At 54.3% G+C, this 17,780-nt stretch overlaps 1 protein-coding gene across 2 annotated transcripts in view; it reads left to right on the forward strand.

Moving 5' to 3' along the window:
• Positions 1–17,780, forward strand: part of LOC137334896 (F-actin-monooxygenase MICAL3-like) — a 354,266-nt gene that overhangs the window by 177,597 nt on the left and 158,889 nt on the right. For both annotated transcript variants that reach the window (XM_067999976.1, XM_067999977.1), the window contains exon 4: positions 5,865–5,959. In XM_067999976.1, the coding sequence (XP_067856077.1) occupies positions 5,865–5,959 (95 nt within the window). The remainder of the gene's footprint in view (positions 1–5,864; positions 5,960–17,780) is intronic.

Raw genomic sequence — 17,780 nt, forward strand, 5'->3', positions numbered from 1 at the left:
CACACCTACACACTGCTCCCCGACACACCTGCACACTGCTCCCCGACACACCTGCACACTGCCCCCCGACCACACCGACACACTGCCCCCCGACACACCAACACACTGCTCCCCGACACACCTACACACTGCCCCCCGACACACCTGCACACTGCCCCCCGACCACACCGACACACTGCCCCCCGACACACCTACACGCTGCCCCCCGCACACACCTACACACTGCTCCCCGACACACCTACACACTGCTCCCCGACACACCGACACACTGCTCCCCATCACACCTACACACTGCCCCCCGTACACACCTACACACTGCTCCCCGACACACCTACACACTGCCCCCCGACACACCAACACACTGCCCCCCGACACACCTACACACTGCCCCCCGACACACCTGCACACTGCTCCCCGACCACACCTGCACACTGCTCCCCGACACACCGACACGCTGCCCCGCGCACACACCGACACACTGCTCCCCGACACACCTACACACTGCTCCCCGACACACCGACACACAGCTCCCCGACCACACCGACACACTGCTCCCCGACCACACCTACACACTGCCCCCCGACACACCTACACACTGCCCCCCGACCACACCGATACACTGCTCCCCGACACATCGACACACTGCTCCCCGACCACACCGATACACTGCTCCCCGACACACCGACACACTGCCCCCCGACACACCTACACACTGCTCCCCGACACACCTACACACAGCTCCCCGACCACACCGACACACTGCTCCCCGACACACCGACACACTGCCCCCCGACACACCGACACACTGCTCCCCGACCACACCTGCACACTGCTCCCCGACACACCTACACACTGCCCCCCGACACACCTGCACACTGCCCCCCGACCACACCGACACACTGCCCCCTGACACACCTACACACTGCTCACCGACACACCGACACACTGCCCCCAACACACCTGCACACTGCCCCCCGACACACCTGCACACTGCTCCCCGACCACACCTGCACACTGCTCCCCATCACACCTACACACTACCCCCCGTACACACCTGCACACTGCTCCCCGACACACCTACACACTGCCCCCCGACACACCTACACACTGCCCCCCAACACACCTACACACTGCTCCCCGACCACACCTGCACACTGCTCCCCGACCACACCTGCACACTGCTCCCCGACACACCTACACACTGCCCCCCGACACACCTACACACTGCTCCCCGACCACACCTGCACACTGCCCCCCGACACACCTGCACACTGCTCCCCGACCACACCTGCACACTGCTCCCCGACACACCTACACGCTGCCCCCCGCACACACCTACACACTGCTCCCCGACACACCTACACACTGCTCCCCGACACACCGACACGCAGCTCCCCGACCACACCGACACACTGCTCCCCGACACACCTGAACACTGCTCCCCGACACACCTACACACTGCCCCCCGACACACCTACACACTGCCCCCCGACACACCTACACACTGCCCCCCGACACACCTGCACACTGCTCCCCGACCACACCTGCACACTGCTCCCCGACACACCTGCACACTGCTCCCCGACCACACCGATACACTGCTCCCCGACACACCTGCACACTGCCCCCCGACACACCTGCACACTGCTCCACGACCACACCTGAACACTGCTCCCCGACACACCTGCACACTGCTCCACGACCACACCTGAACACTGCCCCCCGACACACCTGCACACTGCTCCCCGACACACCTACACACTGCTCCCCGACCACACCGACACACTGCTCCCCGACACATCGACACACTGCTCCCCGACCACACCGACACACTGCCCCCCGACACACCTACACACTGCCCCCCGACACACCTACACACTGCCCCCCGACACACCTACACACTGCTCCCCGACACACCTGCACACTGCTCCCCAACCACACCTGCACACTGCTCCCCGACACACCTACACGCTGCCCCCCGCACACACCTACACACTGCTCCCCGACACACCTGCACACTGCTCCCCAACCACACCTGCACACTGCTCCCCGACACACCTACACGCTGCCCCCCGCACACACCTACACACTGCTCCCCGACACACCGACACCCGTACACACCTACACACTGCCCCCCGACACACCTACACACTGCCCCCCGACACACCTACACACTGCCCCCCGACACACCTACACACTGCCCCCCGACACACCTGCACACTGCTCCCCGACCACACCTGCACACTGCTCCCCGACACACCTACACGCTGCCCCCCGCACACACCTACACACTGCTCCCCGACACACCTACACACTGCTCCCCGACACACAGCTCCCCGACCACACCGACACACTGCTCCCCGACACACCTGAACACTGCTCCCCGACACACCTTCACACTGCCCCCCGACCACACCGATACACTGCTCCCCGACACACCGACACACTGCCCCCCGACACACCGACACACTGCTCCCCGACCACACCTGCACACTGCTCCCCGACACACCTACACACTGCCCCCCGACACACCTGCACACTGCCCCCCGACCACACCGACACACTGCCCCCTGACACACCTACACACTGCCCCCAACACACCTGCACACTGCCCCCCGACACACCTGCACACTGCTCCCCGACCACACCTACACACTACCCCCCGTACACACCTGCACACTGCTCCCCGACTCACCTACACACTGCCCCCCGACACACCTGCACACTGCCCCCCGACACACCTGCACACTGCTCCCCATCACACCTACACACTACCCCCCGTACACACCTGCACACTGCCCCCCGACACACCTACACACTGCCCCCCGACACACCTACACACTGCCCCCCGACACACCTGCACACTGCTCCCCGACCACACCTGCACACTGCTCCCCGACACACCTACACGCTGCCCCCCGCACACACCTACACACTGCTCCCCGACACACCTACACACTGCTCCCCGACACACCGACACGCAGCTACCCGGCCACACCGACACACTGCTCCCCGACACACCTGAACACTGCTCCCCGACACACCTACACACTGCCCCCCGACCACACCGATACACTGCTCCCCGACACACCGACACATTGCCCCCCGACACACCGACACACTGCTCCCCGACCACACCGACATACTGTGCCCCGACACACCGACACACTGCTCCCCGACACACCGACACACTGCTCCCCGACACACCTACACACTGCCCCCCGACACACCTACACACTGCTCCCCGACACACCGACACACTGCTCCCCGACACACCGACACACTGCTCCCCGACACACCTACACACTGCCCCCCGACACACCTGCACACTGCTCCCCGACCACACCTGCACACTGCTCCCCGACACACCTGCACACTGCTCCCCGACCACACCGATACACTGCTCCCCGACACACCTGCACACTGCTCCCCGACACACCTGCACACTGCTCCCCGACCACACCGACACACTGCTCCCCGACCACACCTACACACTGCTCCCCGACACATCGACACACTGCTCCCCGACCACACCGACACACTGCCCCCCGACACACCTACACACTGCCCCCCGACACACCTACACACTGCTCCCCGACACACCTGCACACTGCTCCCCAACCACACCTGCACACTGCTCCCCGACACACCGACACCCGTACACACCTACACACTGCTCCCCGACACACCTACACACTGCTCCCCGACACACCTACACACTGCTCCCCGACCACACCGACACACTGCTCCCCGACACACCTACACACTGCCCCCCGACACACCTTCACACTGCCCCCCGACCACAGCGATACACTGCTCCCCGACACACCTACACACTGCCCCCCGACCACACCAATACACTGCTCCCCGACACACCTACACACTGCCCCCCGACCACACCTACACACTGCTCCCCGACACACCTACACACTGCTCCCCGACCACACCGACACACTGCTCCCCGACACACCTACACACTGCTCCCCGACACACCTACACACTGCTCCCCGACCACACCGACACACTGCTCCCCGACACACCTACACACTGCCCCCCGACCACACCAATACACTGCTCCCCGACACACCTACACACTGCCCCCCGACACACCTGCACACTGCTCCCCGACCACACCTGAACACTGCCCCCCGACACACCTGCACACTGCCCCCCGACCACACCTACACACTGCTCCCCGACCACACCTGATCACTGCCCCCCGACACTCCTGCACACTGCTCCCCGACACTCCTGCACACTGCTCCCCGACACTCCTGCACACTGCTCCCCGACACACCTGCACACTGCTCCCCGACACACCTACACACTGCTCCACGACCACACCTGAACACTGCCCCCCGACACACCTGCACACTGCTCCCCGACCACACCGTCACACTGCTCCCCGACACACCTACACACTGCCCCCCGACACACCTACACACTGCCCCCCGACACACCTGCACACTGCTCCCCAACCACACCTGCACACTGCTCCCCGACACACCTACACACTGCCCCCCGACACACCTACACACTGCCCCCCAACACACCTACACACTGCTCCCCGACACACCTACACACTGCCCCCCGACACACCTACACACTGCCCCCCGACACACCTGCACACTGCTCCCCAACCACACCTGCACACTGCTCCCCGACACACCGACACACTGCCCCCCGTACACACCTACACACTGCTCCCCGACACACCTGCACACTGCTCCCCGACACACCTACACACTGCTCCCCGACACACCTGCACACTGCTCCCCGACACACCTGCACACTGCCCCCCGACACACCTGCACACTGCTCCCCGACACACCTACACACTGCTCCCCGACACATTGCCCCCCGACACACCTACACACTGCCCGTCGACACACCTACACACTGCCCCCCGACACACCTACACACTGCTCCCCGACCACATCGACACACTGCTCCCTGACCACACCTACACACTACTCCCCGACACACCTGCGCACTGCCCCCCGACCACACCGACACACTGCTCACCGACACACCTACACACTGCTCCCCGACACACCTGCACACTGCTCCCCGACCACACCTACACACTGCTCCCCGACACACCTGCACACTGCCCCCCGACCACACCGACACACTGCTCCCCGACCACACCGACACACTGCTCCCCGACACACCTGCACACTGCCACCCGACCACACCTACACACTGCTCCCCGACACACCTACACACTGCCCCCCGACACACCTGCACACTGCTCCCCGACACACCTGCACACTGCTCCCCGACCACACCTGCACACTGCTCCCCGACACACCTGCACACTGCCCCCCGACACACCTACACACTGCCCCCCGACACACCTACACACAGCTCCCCGACACACCTACACACTGCCTCCCGACACACCTACACACTGCTCCCCGACACACCTGCACACTGCCACCCGACCACACCTGCACACTGCTCCCCGACACACCTACACACTGCCCCCCGACACACCTACACACTGCTCCCCGACCACACCTACACACTGCTCCCCGACACACCTGCACACTGCTCCCCGACACACCTGCACACTGCCCCCCGACACACCTACACACTGCTCCCCGACACACCTGCACACTGCTCCCCGACCACACCTGCACACTGCTCCCCGACCACACCTACACACTGCTCCCTGACACACCGACACACTGCTCCCCGACCACACCTGCACACTGCCCCCCGACACACCTACACACTGCGCCCCCGCCGCGACACTCTGCCCCCCGACCGTGACACACTCCTGATGACCCTGTCCCTGACCCTCTTCCTCTGGCCGATCACTCTACATTGTACTTTCACACGTTTCCTGTTTGTTCCAGAACTCCAGCTCCGTCAACACCTGAGTTTGTCGGAGGACTCGGACTTGTCGAGTGACGATATCCTGGAGAGGACCTCACAGCGCTCCAGGCGAGAGGTACCCAGACACTGCTCTGTGTGGCGTGTGCGTGTGTCGTGTTAAATGTATCGGTGGGAATAATCTGCACTGACACGCTGGGGAGCTCCTGACCCCAGCAGCCTACAGGAGTGCAGGTTGGATCCCTGGTTTGTGCTGAGCCAGCGTGGGTCAGCAATGTTACCACTGGGTTCGGGAGAGTCAGGGTCAGCCTGGGTTCCCTTTGTAAATTCCCGTCCAGTGAAGGTTGGCCAAGGGCTGGATCGGATCAGGAACGGGATGGGGCACGGCTGTGATAGGCCGAGTTTCCATGTTTTATATTCTTGACTGAGGAGAGACTTGGGTCATTATGTCTGTTTGCAAACAAGTTCAGAAAACAGTTTTTCTGATGAAATCTGTAGATGTTTAAGAGGTACAGAGATCCCGGGGTGAGCAAACCAATAAAGCGGGGGTACATGTGAACTGTGGGACAGGGGAACTGGGGTACACAGCAGTGTGGTAATGGGGTACAGGGGAACTGGGGTACACAGCAACTGTGGTAATGGGGTCCAGGGGAACTGGGGTACACAGCAGTGTGGTAATGGGGTACAGGGGAACTGGGGTACACGGCAGTGTGGGAATGGGGTACAGGGGAACTGGGGTCCAGAGGAACTGGAGTACTGGGATACAAGTACAGGGGGACTGGGGTACAGGGGGACTGGGGTACGGGGGAACAGTTACAGGGAAACTGGGGAAAGGGTAACTGGGATACAGGGGGACTGGAGTACAGGTAAACTGGGGTACAGGGAAACGGGTTCAGGGGAACCAGGGTAGAGAAATACGGGGTACATGAGTATAGGAGTACAGGGGTATAGGGATACAGGAGTAAAGGGATAGGGGGTATAGGGGTACAGGAGTCTCGGAGTAGAGGGGTATAGGGATGCAGGAGTACAGTGATACGGGGTATAGGGGTACAGGTGTATAGGGATACTGGAGTACAGGGATGCCAGAGTACAGCGGTACTGGAGTATAAGGATACGGGAGTCTAGTTAAAGATTACAGGGGTACTGGAGAATAGGGGTACAGGGGTATAAGAATATAGAGCAACAGGTGTAAAGAAGGATAGGAGTACTGGGTTACATGAATATAAATGAAAATGAGTATAAGAGTACACCAGTACAGGAGTACAGGGATACAGGGGTATAGGAGCACAGTGGTACAGGGGTAGAGGGATAGAGGACAGGGGCAGAGGGATAGAGGACAGGGGCAGAGGGATAGAGGACAGGGGCAGAGGGATAGAGGACAGGGGCAGAGGGATAGAGTACAGGGGCAGAGGGATAGAGTACAGGGGCAGAGGGATAGAGTACAGGGGCAGAGGGATAGAGTACAGGGGCAGAGGGGTAGAGTACAGGGGCAGAGGGGTAGAGTACAGGGGCAGAGGGGGAGAGTACAGGGGCAGAGGGATAGAGTACAGGGGCAGAGGGATAGAGTACAGGGGTAGAGGGGGAGAGTACAGGGGTAGAGGGGGAGAGTACAGGGGTAGAGGGGGAGAGTACAGGGGCAGAGGGGGAGAGTACAGGGGTAGAGGGGGAGAGTACAGGGGTAGAGGGGGAGAGTACAGGGGTAGAGGGGGAGAGTACAGGGGCAGAGGGGGAGAGTACAGGGGCAGAGGGATAGAGTACAGGGGCAGAGGGATAGAGTACAGGGGCAGAGGGATAGAGTACAGGGGCAGAGGGATAGAGTACAGGGGTAGAGGGATAGAGTACAGGGGTAGAGGGGGAGAGTACAGGGGCAGAGGGATAGAGTACAGGGGTAGAGGGGGAGAGTACAGGGGTAGAGGGGGAGAGTACAGGGGCAGAGGGGGAGAGTACAGGGGCAGAGGGGGAGAGTACAGGGGCAGAGGGGGAGAGTGGACTGGGAAAATAGATTAAAGGGTAAGACGGTACATGAGCAGTGGTGTTCATTTAGGGAGTTATTTTACAACTTTCAAAATAAATATATTCCACTGAGGAAAAAAGGGTGTAAAAGAAATGACAGCCATCCGTGGCTAAGTAAAGAAATCAAGGATAGTATCCGACTAAAAACAAGGACATATAAGGTAGCCAAACTTAGTGGGAGGATAGAAGATTGGGAATTCTTCAAAAGACAGCAAAAAGTAACTAAAGGATTGATTAAGAAAGGGAAGTTAGATTATGAAAATAAATTAGCAAAAAATATAAAAACAGATAGCAAGAGTTTCTATAGTTATATAAAAAGAAAAAGGGTGGCTAAGGCAAACATAGGTCCCTTAGAGGATGAGACCGGGAAATTAATGGTGGGAAACATGGAGATGGCAAAAATGCTGAACAAATATTTTGTTTCAGTCTTTACAGTAGAGGACACTAAGAATATCCCAACACTGGACAAACAGGGGACTCTCGGGGGGGAGGAGCTAAATACGATTAAAATCACTCAAGAGATGGTACTCAGTAAAATAATGGGACTCAAGGCGGATAAATCCCCTGGACCTGATGGCTTCCATCCTAGGGTCTTGAGGGAAGTGGCAGTAGGGATTGTGGATGCTTTGGTGATAGTTTTCCAAAATTCCCTGGACTCAGGAGAGGTCCCGGCAGATTGGAAAACTGCTAATGTAACACCGTTATTTAAAAAGGGTAGTAGGCAGAAGGCTGGAAATTATAGGCCAGTTAGCTTAACATCTGTGGTGGGTAAAATTTTGGAGTCTATTATTAAGGAGACAGTAACGGAACATTTAGATAAGCATAATTTAATAGGACAAAGTCAGCATGGCTTTATGAAGGGGAAGTCATGTCTGACAAATTTGCTTGAGTTCTTCGAGGATATAACGTATAGGGTGGATAAAGGGGAACCAGTGGACGTAGTGTATTTAGACTTCCAGAAGGCATTCGACAAGGTGCCACATAAAAGATTATTACTTAAGATAAAAAATCACGGGATTGGGGGTAATATTCTGGCATGGGTGGAGGATTGGTTATCAAACAGGAAGCAGAGAGTTGGGATAAATGGTTCATTTTCGGACTGGCAACCAGTAACCAGTGGTGTTCCACAGGGGTCGGTGCTGGGTCCCCAACTCTTTACAATCTATATTAACGATTTGGAGGAGGGGACCGAGTGCAACATATCAAAATTTGCAGATGATACAAAGATGGGAGGGAAAGTAGAGAGTGAGGAGGACATAAAAAACCTGCAAGGGGATATAGACAGGCTGGGTGAGTGGGCGGAGATTTGGCAGATGCAATATAATATTGGAAAATGTGAGGTTATGCACTTTGGCAGGAAAAATCAGAGAGCAAGTTATTTTCTTAATGGCGAGAGACTGGAAAGTACTGCAGTACAAAGGGATCTGGGGGTCCTAGTGCAAGAAAATCAAAAAGTTGGTATGCAGGTGCAGCAGGTGATCAAGAAAGCCAACGGAATGTTGGCTTTTATTGCTAGGGGGATAGAATATAAAAACAAGGAGGTATTGCTGCAGTTATATAAGGTATTGGTGAGACCGCACCTGGAATACTGCATACAGTTTTGGTCTCCATACTTAAGAAAAGACATACTTGCTCTCGAGGCAGTACAAAGAAGGTTCACTCGGTTAATCCCGGGGATGAGGGGGCGGACATATGAGGAGAGGTTGAGTAGATTGGGACTCTACTCATTGGAGTTCAGAAGAATGAGAGGCGATCTTATTGAAACATATAAGATTGTGAAGGGTCTTGATCGGGTGGATGCAGTAAGGATGTTCCCAAAGATGGGTGAAACTAGAACTAGGGGGCATAATCTTAGAATAAGGGGCTGCTCTTTCAAAACTGAGATGAGGAGAAACTTCTTCACTCAGAGGGTGGTAGGTCTGTGGAATTTGCTGCCCCAGGAAGCTGTGGAAGCTGCATCATTAAATACATTTAAAACAGAAATAGACAGTTTCCTAGAAGTAAAGGGAATTAGGGGTTATGGGGAGCGGGCAGGAAATTGGACATGAAGCTGAGTTCGGATCGGTCAATGCCCTGTGGGTGGCGGAGAGGGCCCAGGGGCTATGTGGCCGGGTCCTGCTCCGACTTCTTGTGTTCTTTAGATTTGTGGTTGGGATCAGATCAGCCATGATCTTATTGAATGGCGGAGCAGGCTCGAGGGGCCGATTGGCCTACTCCTGCTCCAATTTCTTATGTTCTTATGTTCTTATGAGTACAGGGGCAGAGGGATAGAGTACAGGGGCAGAGGGATAGAGTACAGGGGCAGAGGGATAGAGTACAGGGGCAGAGGGATAGAGTACAGGGGCAGAGGGATAGAGTACAGGGGCAGAGGGATAGAGTACAGGGGCAGAGGGATAGAGTACAGGGGCAGAGGGATAGAGTACAGGGGCAGAGGGATAGAGTACAGGGGCAGAGGGGGAGAGTACAGGGGCAGAGGGGGAGAGTACAGGGGCAGAGGGGCAGAGTACAGGGGTAGAGGGGTAGAGTACAGGGGTAGAGGGGTAGAGTACAGGGGTAGAGGGGTAGAGTACAGGGGTAGAGGGGTAGAGTACAGGGGTAGAGGGGTAGAGTACAGGGGTAGAGGGGTAGAGTACAGGGGTGGAGGGGTAGAGTACAGGGGTAGAGGGGCAGAGTGCAGGGGTAGAGGGGGAGAGTGCAGGGGCAGAGGGGGAGAGTAGAGGGGGAGAGTACAGGGGTAGAGGGGGAGAGTACAGGGGTAGAGGGGGAGAGTACAGGGGTAGAGGGGGAGAGTACAGGGGTAGAGGGATAGAGTACAGGGGTAGAGGGGCAGAGTACAGGGGTAGAGTAACACTGGGAGAGAGGAGTGCAGGGGTACAGTAATACAGGGATAGAGGGGTACAGGGGTACAGTAATAGAGGGAGAGAGGTGTGCAGGGGTACAGTAATACAGGGAGAGAGGAGTGCAGGGGTACAGTAATACAGGGATAGAGGGGTACAGGGGTACAGTAATAGAGGGAGAGAGGTGTGCAGGGGTACAGTAATACAGGGAGAGAGGAGTACAGGGAAACAGTAATACAGGCATTGAGGAGTACAGGGGTACAGTAATACAGGGATAGTGGAGTACAGGGGTACAGTAATACAGGGACGGAGGAGTACAGGGGAACAGTAATACAGGTATAGAGGGGTACAGGGTACAGTAATACAGGGAGAGAGGTGTGCAGGGGTACAGTAATACAGGGATAGGGGAGTGCAGGGGTACAGTAATACAGGCATTGAGGAGTACAGGGGTACAGTAATACAGGGAGAGAGGGGTACAGGGGTACAGTAATAGAGGGAGAGAGGTGTGCAGGGGTACAGTAATAGAGGGAGAGAGGAGTACAGGAGTACAATAATACAGGGAAAGAGGAGGACAGGGGTACAGTAATACTGGGATTGAGGAGTACAGGGATACAGTAATACAGGGATGGGGGAGGACAGGGTACAGTAATACAGGTATAGAGGAGTGCAGGGGTGCAGTAATACAGGGAGAGAGGAGTGCAGGGGTACAGTAATACAGGGTGAGAGGTGTGCAGGGGTACAGTAATACAGGGATAGGGGAGTACAGGGGTACAGTAATACAGGGAGGGAGGAGTACAGGAGTACAGTAATACAGGTATAGAGGGGTACAGGGTACAGTAATACAGGGAGAGAGGTGTGCAGGGGTACAGTAATACAGGGATAGGGGAGTGCAGGGGTACAGGAATACAGGGATCGGGGAGTACAGGGATACAGTAATACAGGCATTGAGGAGTACAGGGGTACAGTAATACAGGGAGAGAGGGGTACAGCGGTACAGTAATAGAGGGAGAGAGGTGTGCAGGGGTACAGTAATAGAGGGAGAGAGGAGTACAGGGGTACAATAATACAGGGAAAGAGGAGGACAGGGGTACAGTAATACTGGGATTGAGGAGTACAGGGATACAGTAATACAGGGATGGGGGAGTACAGGGTACAGTAATACAGGTATAGAGGAGTGCAGGGGTACAGTAATACAGGGAGAGAGGAGTGCAGGGGTACAGTAATACAGGGTGAGAGGTGTGCAGGGGTACAGTAATACAGGGATAGGGGAGTACAGGTATACAGTAATACAGGGAGAGAGGAGTGCAGGGGTACAGTAATACAGGGATAGGGGAGTACAGGTATACAGTAATACAGGGTGAGAGGTGTGCAGGGGTACAGTAATACAGGGATAGGGGAGTACAGGTATACAGTCATACAGGCATTGAGGAGTACAGGGGTACAGTAATACAGGGAGAGAGGGGTGCAGGGGTACAGTAATACAGGGGTACAGTAATAGAGGGAGAGAGGTGTGCAGGGGTACAGTAATACTGGGATTGAGGAGCACAGGGGTACAGTAATACTGGGATTGAGGAGTACAGGGATACAGTAATACAGGGATAGAGGAGTACAGGGATACAGTATTACAGGGATAGAGGAGTGCAGGGGTACAATAATACAGGGATAGAGGAGTGCAGGGGTACAGTAATACAGGGTGAGAGGTGTGCAGGGGTACAGTAATACAGGGATAGGGGAGTACAGGTATACAGTAATACAGGGTGAGAGGTGTGCAGGGGTACAGTAATACAGGGATAGGGGAGTACAGGTATACAGTAATACAGGGTGAGAGGTGTGCAGGGGTACAGTAATACAGGGATAGGGGAGTACAGGTATACAGTCATACAGGCATTGAGGAGTACAGGGGTACAGTAATACAGGGAGAGAGGGGTGCAGGGGTACAGTAATACAGGGGTACAGTAATAGAGGGAGAGAGGTGTGCAGGGGTACAGTAATACTGGGATTGAGGAGCACAGGGGTACAGTAATACTGGGATTGAGGAGTACAGGGATACAGTAATACAGGGATAGAGGAGTACAGGGATACAGTATTACAGGGATAGAGGAGTGCAGGGGTACAATAATACAGGGATAGAGGAGTGCAGGGTTACAGTAATACAGGGATAGAGGAGTACAGGGGGACAGTAATACAGGGATAGGGGAGTACAGGGATACAGTAATACAGGCATTGAGGAGTACAGGGGTACAGTAATACAGGGAGAGAGGTGTGCAGGGGTACAGTAATACAGGGATAGAGGGGTACAGTAATAGAGGGAGAGAGGTGTGCAGGGGTACAGTAATACAGGGAGAGAGGAGTACAGGGGTACAATAATACTGGGATTGAGGAGCACAGGGGTACAGTAATACAGGGATAGAGGAGTGTAGGGGTACAGTAATACAGGTATAGAGGAGTACAGGGGTACAGTAATACAGGGACAGGGGAGTACAGGGATACAGTAATACAGGGAGAGGAGTGCAGGGGAACAATAATACAGGGATAGAGGAGTACAGGGTACAGTAATACAGGGATAGTGGAGTGCAGGGGTACAGTGATACAGGGATGGGGGAGTACAGGGTACAGTAATACAGGTATAGAGGAGAGCAGGGGTACAGTAATACAGGTATAGAGGAGTACAGGGTACAGTAATACAGGGAGAGAGGTGTGCAGGGGTACAGTGATACAGGGATGGGGGAGTACAGGGTACAGTAATACAGGTATAGAGGAGAGCAGGGGTACAGTAATACAGGGAGAGAGGAGTGCAGGGGTACAGTAATACAGGGATAGAGTGGTAGATGGATACAGTAATACAGGGAGAGAGGAGTGCAGTGGTACAGTAATACAGGGTGAGAGGTGTGCAGGGGTACAGTAATACAGGGATAGGGGAGTACAGGTATACAGTAATACAGGGAGAGAGGAGTGCAGGGGTACAGTAATACAGGGAGAGAGGAGTGCAGGGGTACAGTAATACAGGGATAGAGGGGTATAGTAATACAGGGAGAGAGGAGTACAGGCGTACAGTAACAAAGGGATAGGTAGTACAAGGGTACAGTAATACAGGGAGAGAGGAGGACAGGTATACAGTAATACAGGGAGGGAGGAGTGCAGGGGTACAGTAATACAGGGAGAGAGGGGTATAGTAATACAGGGAGAGAGGAGTACAGGCGTACAGTAACAAAGGGATAGGGAGTACAAGGGTACAGTAATACAGGGAGAGAGGAGGACAGGGATACAGTAATACAGGGAGGGAGGAGTGCAGGGGTATAGTAACACAGGGAGAGAGGAGTACAGGCGTACAGTAACAAAGGGATAGGGAGTGCAAGGGTACAGTAATACAGGGATGCAGTAATACAGGGAGAGGAGTGCAGGGGTACAGTAATACAGGGATAGAGTTGCACAGGGGTACAGTAATACAGGGATAGTGGAGTGCAGGGGTACAGTAATACAGGTATAGAGGAGTACAGGGTACAGTAATACAGGGAGGGAGGAGTGCAGGGGTATAGTAACACAGGGAGAGAGGAGTACAGGCGTACAGTAACAAAGGGATCGGGAGTGCAAGGGTACAGTAATACAGGGATGCAGTAATACAGGGAGAGGAGTGCAGGGGTACAGTAATACAGGGATAGAGTTGCACAGGGGTACAGTAATACAGGGATAGTGGAGTGCAGGGGTACAGTAATACAGGTATAGAGGAGTACAGGGTACAGTAATACAGGGAGAGAGGTGTGCAGGGGTACAGTAATACTGGGATGGGGGAGTACAGGGTACAGTAATACAGGTATAGAGGAGTGCAGGGGTTCAGTAATACAGGGAGAGAGGAGTGCAGTGGTATAGTAATACAGGGAGAGAGGAGTACAGGCATACAGTAACAAAGGGATAGGGAGTGCAAGGGTACAGTAATACAGGGATAGGGGAGTACAGGGAAACAGTAATACAGGCATTGAGGAGTACAGGGGTCCAGTAATACAGGGATAGAGTAGTACAGGGGTACAGTAATACAGGGATAGTGGAGTACAGGGGTACAGTAATACAGGGAGAGAGGAGTACAGGGGTACAGTAATACAGGTATAGAGGGGTACAGGGTACAGTAATACAGGGAGAGAGGTGTGCAGGGGTACAGTAATACAGGGATAGGGGAGTGCAGGGGTACAGGAATACAGGGATCGGGGAGTACAGGGATACAGTCATACAGGCATTGAGGAGTACAGGGGTACAGTAATACAGGGAGAGAGGGGTGCAGGGGTACAGTAATAATGGGATAAAGGGATACAGGGGTACAGTAATAGAGGGAGAGAGGTGTGCAGGGGTACAGTAATACTGGGATTGAGGAGCACAGGGGTTGAGTAATACTGGGATTGAGGAGTACAGGGATACAGTAATACAGGGATAGAGGAGTACAGAGATACAGTATTACAGGGATAGAGGAGTGCAGGGGTACAATAATACAGGGATAGAGGAGTGCAGGGATACAGTATTACAGGGATAGAGGAGTGCAGGGGTACAATAATACAGGGATAGAGGAGTACAGGGAAACAGTAATACAGGCATTGAGGAGTACAGAGGTACAGTAATACAGGGATAGAGTAGTACAGGGGTACAGTAATACAGGGATAGTGGAGTACAGGGGTACAGTAATACAGGGAGAGAGGAGTACAGGGGTACAGTAATACAGGTATAGAGGGGTACAGGGTACAGTAATACAGGGAGAGAGGTGTGCAGGGGTACAGTAATACAGGGATAGGGGAGTACAGGGAAACAGTAATACAGGCATTGAGGAGTACAGAGGTAGAGTAATACAGGGATAGAGTAGTACAGGGGTACAGTAATACAGGGATAGTGGAGTACAGGGGTACAGTAATACAGGTATAGAGGGGTACAGGGTACAGTAATACAGGGAGAGAGGTGTGCAGGTGTCCAGTAATACAGGGATAGAGGGGTACAGTATTAGAGGGAGAGAGGTGTGCAGGGGTACAGTAATACAGGGAGAGAGGAGTACAGGGGTACAATAATACTGGGATTGAGGAGCACAGGGGTACAGTAATACAGGGATAGTGGAGTGCAGGGGTACAGTAATACAGGGAGAGAGGTGTGCAGGGGTACAGTGATACAGGGATGGGGGAGTGCAGGGGTACAGTAATACAGGAATAGGGGAGTGCAGTGATTCAGTGATACAGGGAGAGAGGAGTGCAGGAGTACAGTAATACAGGGATAGAGTGGCACAGGGGTACAGTAATACAGGGATAGTGGAGTGCAGGGGTACAGTAATACAGGTATAGAGGAGTACAGGGTACAGTAAAACAGGGAGAGAGGTGTGCAGGGGTACAGTAATACTGGGATGGGGGAGTACAGGGTACAGTAATACAGGTATAGAGGAGTGCAGGGGTACAGTAATACAGGGATAGAGGGGTAGAGGGATACAGTAATACAGGGAGAGAGGAGTGCAGTGGTACAGTAATACAGGGAGAGAGGAGTACAGGGATACAGTAATACAGGGAGAGAGGAGTGCAGGCATACAGTAACAAAGGGATAGGGAGTGCAAGCGTACAGTAATACAGGGATAGGGGAGTACAGGGAAACAGTAATACAGGCATTGAGGAGTACAGGGTTCCAGTAATACAGGGATAGAGCAGTACAGGGGTACAGTAATGCAGGGATAGTGGAGTACAGGGGTACAGTAATACAGGGAGAGAGGAGTACAGGGGTACAGTAATACAGGTATAGAGGGGTACAGGGTACAGTAATACAGGGAGAGAGGTGTGCAGGGGTACAGTAATACAGGGATAGGGGAGTGCAGGGGTACAGGAATACAGGGATCGGGGAGTACAGGGATACAGTCATACAGGCATTGAGGAGTACAGGGGTACAGTAATAGAGGGAGAGAGGGGTGCAGGGGTACAGTAATACAGGGGTACAGTAATAGAGGGAGAGAGGTGTGCAGAGGTACAGTAATACTGGGATTGAGGAGCACAGGGGTTCAGTAATACTGGGATTGAGGAGTACAGGGATACAGTAATACAGGGATAGAGGAGTGCAGGGGTACAATAATACAGGGATAGAGGAGTGCAGGGATACAGTAATACAGGGATAGAGGAGTACAGGGAAACAGTAATACAGGCATTGAGGAGTACAGAGGTACAGTAATACAGCGATAGAGTAGTACAGGGATAGTGGAGTACAGGGGTACAGTAATACAGGGAGAGAGGAGTACAGGGGTACAGTAATACAGGTATAGAGGGGTACAGTAATACAGGGAGAGAGGTGTGCAGGGGTACAGTAATACAGGGATAGGGGAGTACAGGGAAACAGTAATACAGGCATTGAGGAGTACAGAGGTAGAGTAATACAGGGATAGAGTAGTACAGGGGTACAGTAATACAGGGATAGTGGAGTACAGGGGTACAGTAATACAGGGAGAGAGGAGTACAGGGGTACAGTAATACAGGTATAGAGGGGTACAGGGTACAGTAATACAGTTAGAGAGGTGTGCAGGGGTACAGTAATACAGGGATAGGGGAGTGCAGGGGTGCAGGAATACAGGGATTGGGGAGTACAGGGATACAGTAATACAGGCATTGAGGAGTACAGGGGTACAGTAATACAGGGAGAGAGGTGTGCAGGGGTACAGTAATACAGGGATAGAGGGGTACAGTAATAGAGGGAGAGAGGTGTGCAGGGGTACAGTGATACAGGGATGGGGGAGTGCAGGGGTACAGTAATACAGGAATAGGGGAGTGCAGTGGTTCAGTAATACAGGGAGAGAGGAGTGCAGGAGTACAGTAATACAGGGAGAGAGGAGTCCAGGGAGACAGCAATACAGGGATTGAGGAGTGCAGGGGTACAGCAAAACAGGGATTGAGGAGTACAGGGGTACAGTAATACATGGATAGGGGAGTGCAGGGGTACAGTAATACAGGGAGAGAGGAGTACAGGGGTACAGTAATACAGGGATAGGGGAGTGCAGGGGTACGGTAATACAGGGAGAGAGGAGTGCAGGCATACATTAATACAGGGATAGAGGGGTACAGGGGTACAGTAATACAGGGAGAGAGGTTTGCA

This window comes from Heptranchias perlo, chromosome 18 (assembly GCF_035084215.1).
Source record: "Heptranchias perlo isolate sHepPer1 chromosome 18, sHepPer1.hap1, whole genome shotgun sequence".
Classification (NCBI taxonomy): Eukaryota; Metazoa; Chordata; class Chondrichthyes; order Hexanchiformes; family Hexanchidae; genus Heptranchias; species Heptranchias perlo.